General features: G+C 39.4%; 1 protein-coding gene across 7 annotated transcripts in view; it reads left to right on the top strand.

Annotated features, from left to right (window-relative positions):
• Window positions 1-12481, top strand: part of NPHP4 (nephrocystin 4) — a 145983-nt gene that overhangs the window by 7128 nt on the left and 126374 nt on the right. For all 7 annotated transcript variants that reach the window (XM_033921887.1, XM_033921888.1, XM_033921889.1 and 4 more), the window contains one exon: window positions 623-775. In XM_033921887.1, coding sequence (XP_033777778.1) covers window positions 623-775 — 153 coding nt within the window. The remainder of the gene's footprint in view (window positions 1-622; window positions 776-12481) is intronic.

Raw genomic sequence — 12481 nt, forward strand, 5'->3', positions numbered from 1 at the left:
TATTGGTAAAGCACCTTTTATCTAAAAACGTCTATTAACTGTACAAACCATGGTCCCCAAACTACATTTCACTATCTGGAGAATCTTCTACAATACAAAAATTAGTTGGCGTCATACTATACAAAAATTAGTTGGCGTCATATGTTCCATTATGACAAAATTTCCAATATATAGAATTTCCAATATGCAGAATAAGTCTGCTTTTAATGTGTCTAGATAAAAAAAATATCTACTGTGTTTAAGAAATACTGAATCTTGTGTGTTGATGGGATCCTTCTCTATTAATATTTTTAATGGAACTACATATATAGTAATCACTTTTTGTACATTAATATTGATGGATTTATTGATTGGCAATTTCTTATAAGCTTTTATGGCAGCAAATAAGCATCATTCTATGTTCTCTTAATTGGCATGTTTTCAATGTAATTTTGTTGAACCAGCTGCAAATCTGCCTAATGTATAGTATACTTAAATGCAAAGTTCACTGGATGTTTTAAAGAAAAACTTCACCACTTTTTAAAACCTCAGTGGTGCACTCTTGGCGCAAATTAGCCGCACAAGTTAGCACACTACACCATCTTTCACTAAGCCCTTCACGGTATGTTCTTTAAATTTACAGAGTGTGTTGGAGGGGCAGTCAGCAGTGGAGTATCAACTGAGAGTTTCTCTTTTTGATATGACATATCGCTATTTCTTTGGGAAGACATGGAAGAGTAGTGGAAAAGATCTTAAAACAGTCCCAGGTCAACCACCCCGGATCACCTTCAATGAGGTAAGAGAATGAGAGAAGAATCTGGGAAAAAAAAATAATCCAGAAATAGTATAGAAGTTTTATGTTCAGTTTGTCAGCTTTCTAGAAAGATATTTCTAAACCAACATCAGCCTGAAGCTGTGAAAGCAAATATGACATTTTATAAGTATAGGAAGTAGATTACAACATTAAACATTGATTAATTTGGTAGGGAGGTTGGGACAAAGCCAGTGATGTTATGAGGAGTAAGAGAAGATTGGTTTTCTTTCTCTTGAAAACCCCCCATTATGGGGAGATTTACTCCATAATCTGAGGCTTGTCTCTATACATAAAATTTAACAAAATAATTAATCAGGATGTAGTCTACTGCCTTTTTTGACTTTTTTTAAATAGTTTTGTGTATGTATATTTAATTAATAGATAACCATTTAATTTTTTGTTTTTTTCTTATTTTATACTATTGAACACATCTGAATGAATGAAAATCCCAACCCTGTCACTATGGGCCTGTTTTACATAGCTGAGCGGCAACAGCCCTGCAGCTCTTTAAATCTCTATGGGCTTTGGGGCCATTACCGCGCTGCAGCCGCTAGTGCGGCTTTGTAAAACAGACCCTCTAAGTTCCCTATCGCTGAATTTTCAGCAACAGTAGGCAGAACATTTCACTGTAAATTCTGAAAGACTTCTCTGCTGCTGGGGTAGAGCGCAGATGCTATGCCTAGCGCTACAGATAGCTGAAAGTAGTGAGCCACTATGGGCCAGATTCTATAAACGTTGCCCTAATTGTTTAGCGATGCTTAACTAAAATCAGTGTACAACCCAAATTGTTTCAATTAGCTTAAATGATGTAGTAATTGACAACATTATTGAAGTTAATTTATGCAGAACTTAGAGTGCTGTCTAGCAAAACCTAAGTCGAGATGCCCTCCAATGCCTAACAATGCGTACCTGAAAAGTAGGCATGGTTGGCAGGTGTCTGAATTAGGCCGGTGAATTAGGCCTGGTAATGCTTGACCTAGTGCACCCGTGCCTATCAACATCTAAGTCACGCTGCTAGGCGTGATTCTATAAGTGGCACCTCATGGTTGATGTATGTTTATATGCCGTTTATAGAATCTGTCCCTAACTGTATAGCTAAGCAGTTTAATTTAGATTGTCATCAAAAATGGATTTGGACCTTTTTTTGTGAAAGCATTTATATACATTTTTCTGGAAGGTATGAAAGTCTGGGATATAAGGGTCCTGGACAGAGACAAGAAGGATGCCATTTGCATATATATGCAAGTGACATCCTTCTTGTCTCTGTCCAGGAACTTTTTATCCTGTAAGGGTAAATATATCCTGCCTAGTAAAGCCTCTTCTTCTGAATTTGTTAATTTGGTGTGGAGAGTTTATTTGGCTAGCTGTGATCCTGATATGAGGTCTGGCAGTGAGCCAGAGGTCATGTGAGGGGACTTGGGCTCCCAGGGCACATCATTATCATTATCATAGGCTGAGCTATGAACCTTTCTGACAAGAACTTGGAAGGCTAGGGATCTGTCTGTAGGCCCTTGCTGTCACAGAGTGCATCTCCCTTGCTGGATGATATAGGGTCACAAATAGGAGCAAGTACACAGGATGTACTTGCTAATTGTATTAAGCAGGATATAGGGGGGGCATAACTAATATGTATTAGATGGAGCTGAATGATAGAAATGCCTCAGAGATTTGTGACACAGCATAGTATATATAGACAGCACGCAGAGTACATATTTTTTTATCACTGAAACAGAGAGAAAAAAATATTTTGGTTTAACGTCTAGAACAAAATGCTGAAGTCATAACATTACTTTTATAAATAATCAAAAGCATAGGCTGAAGGTTGCACTGACCTAAAATATTTTCCACCTAATAAGAACTAACATATTTGTCACTTGTAGAGTTAGGGGAAATCATGTGACTGTAACCATGTGATTGTAGCCTACAGAAGTACATTGTCTAGCAAATGTTAAAGTTTTTGTAAAATAGATGTTTGCAATAGAATAGAGCATTTCAACAAGGTCAGCATGTCCTCTGAGGATGTTGTTCACCCCCTTCTATTGCTGACAGGGGTGAAACCAATAGCTTGTGATGAGTTAAGTCATTATAGTTGCTAAGGAAAAGTACTAATGAAGTATGATTAACCAGAAACCATGTGACTTGAATAGAACCAATATAATATTGCTAGAGTATACAATCTGTAATTGGATTCTAGTGAAGCAAATTGTAATCTAATTGGAAGATGTATCGACCACATATGTTTAATAATGAATTAATTGATGATGTCATTATTCCAATAAAATGGCATTCCACTTGTTTTTGGATGAGTCCTACCCGTTGAAGGATGACAGAAATGCTCCTAAGGCCTTGAATGTTTAAACTACACTTTTGTGGCTGGTAGTAATTTTTTCCTTGGCCTCCTCTGAACATAGAGATAAGAACTGAGGGGTATATAGCCTGATCTTGTAGTGGTGGCCCTCGACCAAGAGGAGAAGATTCCATTCTCATCTCTCATTCCATACTTATCTCTCATTTCCCAATCAGTTCCGTCCTGAACCTCCTGTCCTCCTCCTCACTGCTCTCTGCTGAGCCTCGCTTTAAGCTGAGGGAAAAGACCACATCCCCTTGGCTTCAGTGGGGGGAAGGGCTTTCCTTTCTCAGCCTGGGACGTTTCTTTGAGGGAAAACTGTCTTCCTGCTTTCTGCCTTACAGAACCTGGGCAAAAGTAGGGCAGAGATTTCTTACTTTGATTTGGCAGTGCCTCAGGTAAGACAAACCTTTCTTTTTCTGCCTTGGTCTCATCCTCATTTTTCATAGGGTAATCAGCCAAATTACTGTCCTGGGCTCTGACCTTCGGCACTGGGCAAACCTTCGGCACTATTAGAGCTTATTACTGATTCCCTGTAAGAGTTGCTGTTAGACTCCCAGAAGGCCCTTTGCACTCAGTGTTCTATCCTGAGTGGAGTCGGAGCGCAGCCTACGTCTTTTCCCTGACATTCCCTCTGACGCAATGTCAGAGAGAAGGCTTCCGGTTCAGGCACAGGATGTGCATAGGAGCCACCATCGCCTGCAGCTTTGTGCACACTGCGGCAGTGAGGAGGAGGGAGCCTGCCAGAAGATAACACCAGGGGTGGCAATGAAAATGCTGCATCACATCGCGTGCCGCATAAAATGGCCAGGCGGGCTGCATTCAGCCTGCGGGCCTTGAGTTTGACACCTGTAGTCTAGACAAGTATGGCAGATACTTGTAGATCTTAGACAAGTATGGCAGATTGTCAGCCAGAATACATTCCTTACACCAGACCGCAAACCTCTGGAGGTTCTGGGTGGTCTAATTTTCGTGTCAAGACGTTTTCATCAGTACTCAGGAGGAGCCTCATCTCAGAGATCCTAACAGTGATCCAGACACAGATTTACTGGACCTGGACAAGCCCATGCCTCTAGTTCTCATCCCGTATCAACCTCCAAGAAATCACAATGATGCCAGGGTCTTAGCCTTTCCCCTCGGAATAGGAGGAAGGCTCTTGGTTTATGGAGAGGCCTGGGCGCAGATCTTCTCAGACCGCTGGATGCTGGAGATCATTAGTGAAGGTTACAAGCTCAAGTTTGCCCATCCCTTAACTGACTGGTGTGCGGTCCGCCCAGTGGGATGTCCAGAGAAAGCAAGCAAAATCTGGGTCACAGTGCAGAGATTGGTAGAAGTTTAGGCCAGAGCCAGTGCCGCCAGAAGAATCTGGCTCGGACAGATACTACATAAACTTCATAGTGCCTAAGAAAAAGGATTTGAGACCCTTATTGGATCTCACACATGTCAACATGGTCCTGAAAGTTCCATACTTTTGCATGGAAATGGTGCTGTCATCACAGCGGTAGCCACGGGGGAATTTCTAGCTTCTCTAGACTTGACGGAGACATACCTGCACATCCCCTTATTTCTGAGCCCAGAAGGTTCCTCAGATTCCACCTGTGTGCATACTAAGTAGAGGAAATTTTTCAGCTTAGGCAGTCAGCTGGTGCCAGTGCGCCTTCTCCTCCCCAGCGTCTCGCGATACACTGCTTTAGAAATAAGAAACCTGAATTTGTATATTATTTTTCGTAAAGTTTTAAAGACCTACTTTTTTTGATAAATGTTATTCTTGATATTTTGTCTCTTCATTCAATCATTTATTTTTTATAAGTTTATGTGCTCCCCCCTTAATGTAGGGTTCTTATTGTTATAATCTGCTTTGAATCTGAATTGAAAAATAATGGAATATAAGACTACGAATTAGATTAGGAGAGAGAACACTTGGTTTAAATTCTAACTCCAATGGAGGGCTTACCGGCAGCTGTTGACAAAGACATCAATTCCATTACTTCCTGTTTCACTGCAGGCAGCAGAGGGCAGTATTATACCAAAAATGTAATGGACATGAACTAAAGACTCGTAGCATTTCCTTTAATTTCTTTGGCATTCCTAATGCACAAAACTAGGGTTTTTTTCATACATTTTAGGGGGATATTATCAATGTGAGCTACCTGTGTTGGGATATTTTACCACAAGTTGTTGTTAGTAGCTAGGTCTCATTGCATAAAATGGAACCCTATGCATCATCTCGGTGCTGCCCATATTGATAACTTCCCCACTTAGGGCTCCTTTTACAAAGGTGCGCTAGCGTTTTTAGCGCACACACCGGATTAGCGTGCGCTAGCCGAAAAATTACCGCCTGCTTAAAAGGAGGCGGTATCAGCTAGCGCGTGCGGCATTAAAACCACTAGCACACCTTTGTAAAAGGAGACCTTAGTTTGCTATTAGAATGTTTTCTCTTGTATATCTGAGATCATAAAAACAGATCCATATGGTAGGCATTTGATTCTCTGAATTCTTGTAAAATTAATGTATTCGTTTATTTATTAGTGCTTATTATCTCTTATGGATATGAAATGTATGTCATAATGAGCTTTTTGAAGATTTGATTATTAAATTAAAAATTTATAATAGTTATGGGATAGGGTGGGGGGAGGGATATAGATTGATTTGTTTCTTGAAAGAATATTAAGTGATGTCTTAAATATAAAATGTATTTAATTTGTATTGCACTTATTGAAAATATTGAAAATGAATAAAGAATTTAAAAAAAAAAAAAAAGAATAGTATCACAGGTGTTTTTCATCTTTAATGCTAAGGGTTTCTTCTTCCTTTTGTTTTATTGTGTATTACATTTTACAGATACAAAACTGTCTCAAAACAAATCCATAACAAACAAAAAGCAAGTGACATTTTCCTCTGCTGGTTATCCCATCAGTTACCAGTTTCATCTCTAATATATATGTTCTCCATAGTCTTTAAATTTTTATGTGCTGTAGCCGCTGTATGTTTTTATTATTTTTTTCCTTTTCCAAAGATTCATTTTAGGTGTTAAATCTTGGGTTTGTAAAAAAATAGAGAACAAGCTTCAAAGACTTCAGTGGATCCAGAACACTGCGGCTAGGTTGATCTTCACAAAAAGCAAATTCGATCATGTTTCCCCGCTTCTGTCAAAACTTCACTGGCTTCCGGTGATTTCTAGGATTCACTAAATGTACCTGCCTAATTTTCAAGATCCTACATGGCATTCTTCCTCCCCTAATCCCACTATCCTGGAATTCTTCGAGACCTGATACTACCAGATCCTCCCACATACTCAAACTATCTTTCCCCTGGTTAAAAGGCGTCATGTATGCAGGTAAATTAGGGGAATCCCTTTTCTTAAAATTCACTAAGCTTTGGAATAACCTCTCTGCCCCACTGCGGAACCTAGGCTCATTCCAATTATTCCGAAAGCACCTGAAAACCTGGCTTTTCTCCAAAACGTAAAGCTATCTATTTAAAATGTAAAGCTAGCTATCCTCTTCATAACCTCGAATTTCTTATTATGTCCTTCCCTCATTTATTGAATTACCTGTAAACCATGTCGAGCTCTATCTTTATGGAGATGATACGGTATACAAACTTAAGGTTTAGTTTAGTTTAAACTCATATTGAGTGAATTTTAATACCAGACCTCAAACACCCAAGGCACTACTTTTTATTTTTTGATGCCCTTAACTGGGGTGGTGTTTTCATCATTGGTCTTGGTAAAGTGACATGTGCAAATTAATCTTCTTAATTTCTAATTAATTTTAAACAGGCTCTATATAGTAATAAAGTGCATATAGTGCTGTAAAGGAAAGGCACTTATCTTTGAGTTTGTTCTCTATTATTTTTGAATTGATTTATTGAACATCTCTGAATTTTTCCTTGTTCATTTGATTTGTAAATCTTGGATTTGTGCCATTTCTTTGTTAGAAAGAGATGATGATATTTATTTATTTCAGTTACATAAACACAGGAGTCTGTAAGTTAGGTGATCAATCCATGCTCACAAACTGTTTGCAGAAGGATGTCAATCACATCTTTCAGCTCCTCCTTTACTAGCGGAGTATAGTGCCCTCTTCAGTTTTTCCTTCTACAAGCGAACTGAGAAGGTGTGTTCATCTGCTCCGTCAATTTGACCAGAACCAAAGCAACAGATTTTGGTTGACTTCTGATGTGTCAGGGGACATAATTAAGGAGTCAGGTTCCAAAACTTTAAGTGGCAGAAAGGTAAGCACAATTTCCCCTTCAGCCTCTCCTGTAAACTTGTTTCCAAATGCTTAGTTAAATACAACTTTTACGTACTTGAGTAAGATCCGTCTAAAACACTTCAAAACTGTGTATCATGGTGTGTATCAAGGAGTTCTGTTCTAAAATTGATACGTAAATATACTCTATATGGCCATGTTTCCATGTAAATTAAGTTTTTTTACACGTACAAATGGAGTCTAAACCTTCTAAAATGATCTCTTTAGTGTTCAGCATGATAGTTTTGTTAAAGCATTAGTAACAATGAATGTTACGCACGTTGTCACAGTCAAGTTATAGAGAAACAGACAATAGATAAGAGCTACAATGTCCATCTAGAATTACATTACATTAATGACTTCTATTCCGCCCGTACCTTGCAGTTCTGGGCGGATTACAAAAGAAACAGCTGGACATTTCCAGGAGAATTACAGGAAGATTGGAGAATTACACTACTTAGGGTTTAGGATACAGAAAAGATGACTGGGCTATTCCAGTAGATTTACAATTTGGGGACAATGCTATAGATGTCAGTTTCTGTGGCTTCCCCTTCACTTTATCACAGTGACATTCTCTGTGGCTATTATGGACTTTCTGGAATCCCCGCCTTCACTAGGAGGCTTTTCCATGTGTTCTTAAGACTTTTCGAATGCTACTTTTGAGCTTACCTCCTTGGAGCCTCATATCATGACTTATTTGTTCTAGAGCTCCCTTTTCACTTGTGCATTATAACCTCACCCCTACCTCTGCTCAATATGTACACAGAAAACCTTAGTTTATTCTCAGTTTTGCTCTCAGCATCAAAAGAAGCTGGTAATGTGCTCCAGTTTTTAGTGGAAGGTTTTTTTGTGTTCTCTTGGTGACCTCTTTCTGTTTTGCTGTGCCCTCAATCCAAGTCAGCTTCTAACTCTGTTGCAGCTTCCTACAATAGCACATCTTCAGAATTGAAGTCGTCTTCAAGAGAGTCATTACTAAATTTTTTAAATTACTCTTGTATACCACTTCAACTGCACTGTAATCAGTTCCGAAAAGACTGCCAGCCACTTCTTACACAAGGAGCTCTTTAGTATAAAACAACCTTTTAAAGCTATGTTTGTAAGATACTATGCTATTTGTTAAACATTAGGCAATAGTTATCTTCCACATTTTTTCAAGCAGGATCAACTTGGGCAAATACAATTCCATGTGAGAGCTGTGATTAGATAAGATGAGATGATTAGATAAGATGACTGATGTTTCCTTCCAATAATGCAGATAGCCTTGCAACTTGGGTACACTAAGAGCAGCATGTATAACTAGAGCAGTCTTTTCCCCCAAATGCACCTTCTCTCTTTTTTTCCCCCCATCTTATCGCCCCTAACCATTCTCTTTGTATTTAAGGTATGTACTGTGTCATATTGGAAGGGAGGCGAGGTGATGATGTATTTCTTCTGTACTTCAGTATGCATCAAACTAAAAATAAAGTGGGAAAAAAAAATCTCTATTGCATGGTCTCTAATATGCAGCTCCTGAAGTCCTCCATTGTGCCCCTCAAACAGTTGCCTGAAATGTTCTTCAGATTTGAGAATGACACGGTGACAAAATTCATCACCGTTCCCGTCCCTGCGGATAACCGCGGGAAACCATCTTCATGTCATTCTTTAAGGAGAGAAGGAAGAATCAGAGTATAATTGGGCACAACCACTGACCCGCAAGCTTTGTTTTGAAGAATGCTGGTGTAGAAGGACCAAGGTTGAAATAGACACTAGAAAATGACATGGGATTATTTCCCGCGGTTTTCCGCGGGAACGGTGATGGATTTTGTCATCGTGTCATTCTCTACTTCAGATCCTGTAAATCAGGGGTGTCTAAGTCCCTCCTCAAGGGCCGCAATCTTGTTGGATTTTCAGGATTTCCCCAATGAATATGCATGAGATCTATTAGCATACAATGAAAGCAGTGCATGCAAATAGATCTCATGCATATTCATTGGGGAAATCCTGAAAACCCAACTGGATTGCGGCCCTCGAGGAGGGACTTTGACACCCCCTGCTCCCCTGCTTTAAATGCATTAATTTCAATCTTGCCCACTTCATATAGTCACTCAAGTGTCTCGTTTATAGAATTTGCTACTGTTGACAATCCCCTCCTCCCCCCTAAAAAAAACACGTGAGTTTCTTTTTTTTTAATAATTTGAATTTGTTTTTATTAAAGATGTTTATAAGAGTATTAATTTTTAATGATTAATACTCAATCTGAATAAGTAGGTCAAGGCAGTTTTTACAAAATTATTAATACTTGTAAGCTTGAAATCTTCTGAGGGCCAGCAAAACTTTCTCGAATTCACACTGAGGTCCTTTACATGAAAAAGGTTGGAGACCAGTGCTCTATTGAGCTAATCCACCATGCTCTCTCTTCCCTCACCCATCTATGGGCTAGTAGTCGACAAATGTAAATGTTTAATTTTGTATGTTAATATGTAACTAGCCCTGGATAGGGCGGGTGAGAAATAAACAAAGTAGTTAGAAAGACTTGATTTAAATCATGTTTTTCTCATTGTATTCACTGCCATTCAGTACTGCCCAAAAAAGGAATATTTTTCTTAATAACTGTATCAAAATGCAGTAATAATAATACCAAATATATTTTTGCTCAGATATGACAATTCCTCAAGCCAGTCTTTAAGAATATGATAAAATCGAAACATTTACCAACCTGAAGATCCTACCTGTTCAAACATGTTTCTTTTGTCATCTTCATCAAAGCACTTCTCATGATGTTTCATTTGGGCCACCAGGCCTTGCATTTCTTTCTTGCGGTGTTTGCATTTTGCACATAGGTCTGCCTTACCCATAGGTAGAGGAACTTCATTAAAATATTTCCAAACTGGGTCTCTTTTACGGCCTGATGCCATTATAGATTTTCGCCTCCAAGGAGATAATAATATGGCAAACCTCCTGTTCCCTCTTCCAGCTGGAGGCCAGGCATCTCTCATACATAGTAACATAGTAGATGATGGCAGATAAAGACCCAAATGGTCCATCCAGTCTGCCCAATCTGATTCAGTTTAATATTTTTTTCTTCTCAACTATTTCTAGGCAAGGATTCAAAGCTCTGCCCGGCTTGTCTCTCTTTATTCCCCCCCCCCCTCAAAACCATATACCTTTTAAAAGTTTTCTTGTCTCTAGCAGTTGATGGCAGCAAGCAGTGATTCATACAGCCTGCGCCAGAGCCTTCTCTCTGACGCTTCCTGCCTATGCGGAAGCGGGAAGTTGGTCAGGGAGAAGGTTCCAGGGTTGATGCGAGCAGGTTGTATTAATTGCTGCCATCAACCACTAGGGACAAGAAAACACTCCAGTCTGGCTCAATTTAAGCTGGCCCAACTCCACAGCACACTGGTTTGAAAACGCTGATCTAGTGTGCCAACAAATTCTTAGCTGCTCTGCTATCAAATTCTGCATTAATTTCTCACCTGCTGTTTGGTAAAGTGAAAACCAGTAGCTTCTCCCAATTAAAGTAACATTCTTCCAGCATACAGTTATTTTTAATTAAATCTTTTTTATCTCCTTCTGGCTATCGCTGTAATTAAAAAAGTTAGAATCATCGTTGATACAGTTCATTAGCCTTTGCGCAGTTTGCTTCAGTTTTTTTAAAATGAAAGATGCAGCATAAACACACAATGTCAGGTAAATAAACTGTTAGCCAGTTATTTATTAGCAGTATCCAATGGTGGCCTTTTACAGAAGCAAGTTTCTGTGTGTATTCCTTTAAGTGTTATGTTTCTGACTCATAGTTTAAGCCACCTTTGTTTTTCCTTGACCCAGTCAAGCTGCTCCTTCTGGCTTCCACCAGCTCAATCAGAATTAGCTATCATCCGAGCTGTGGTGCTGTGAGATTTCTCATAGCCTGATAGTTTCTCATATTTGCTTTAACAGCTACTTCAGCAATAGTCGTCTGCAAACCACAACTGTCTGAAACCTGGTAAAGCACAACTGACCACTACGGGGCAATTTTATAAGGAGCCACTTAGATTAAGGCAGCAAATTAGATAATTATTCTCATTTGCATTTAGTTCACACCTTCTTCAAGTAAAGCTCAAGGGGAGTTTATGCAATGACGGTAGTCCAACTATGCGCCATTCTATAAGTGACTTTACAAGTGGGCATTCACATGAGCAGAGTTTGGAGCAAGGGTGGGGCACAAAATTATATGCATAAATTATAGAATAATTTATGCATGTATTTTAGTAATCTAGGTGCAAACATTTACATCAGCTTTATGGGTATGGAGGACCTCTCATATACTGACAGACTGAAAAAGCTGGGGCTTTTCTCCCTGGAAAAGCGGAGACTTAGAGGAGACATGATAGAAACCTTCAAGATCATGAAGGGTATAGAAAAAATAGACAGGGACAGACTTTTCAAATTAAGGGGAACCACAAGCACAAGGGGGCACTCAGAGAAATTGAAAGGGGGTAGGTTTAAAACAAACGCAAGGAAGTTCTTTTTCACCCAGAGGGTGGTGGATACATGGAATGCGCTACCGGAGGATGTGATAAGCAGGAGCACGCTACAAGGCTTCAAAGAAGGTTTGGACAGGTACCTGGAGGACAAAGGGATTGAGGGGTACAGCTAGGAGTAGAGGTAGGTTATAGGGATAGGATTAGAGGTAGGTTATAGGGATAGGTTTAGAGGTTTAGAGGCAGTTACAAAATTAGACAGGGACACTGTTCAGGCAATTAGGCCTGATGGGCTGCCGCGGGAGCGGACCGCTGGGCAAGATGGACCTCTGGTCTGCCTCAGCGGAGGCAACTTCTTATGTTCTTATTGGAGTATGTGGTTGCGCCTAAAATATAGGTGCGCATATAATGCTAGTATTATTTAAAGAAAAGCAGGTGCCTATTTTTTTTTTTTTTTTTTTTTGTATAAAATAAGGTGAGGGAATTAGGCAGTTGTGGGATAGGAAGTAATGTCCTGTTATGGATTAAGAACTAATTGAAAGATAGAAAACAGAGAGTAGATTTAAATAGTCAATATTCTCCATGGTAAATAGTGGGGTTCCCCTGGGGGGGGGGTCTGTGCTGGGACCGCTGCTTTTTAACATATTTA

The sequence above is a fragment of the Geotrypetes seraphini genome, chromosome 15 (assembly GCF_902459505.1).
Source record: "Geotrypetes seraphini chromosome 15, aGeoSer1.1, whole genome shotgun sequence".
NCBI classification, from domain to species: Eukaryota; Metazoa; Chordata; class Amphibia; order Gymnophiona; family Dermophiidae; genus Geotrypetes; species Geotrypetes seraphini.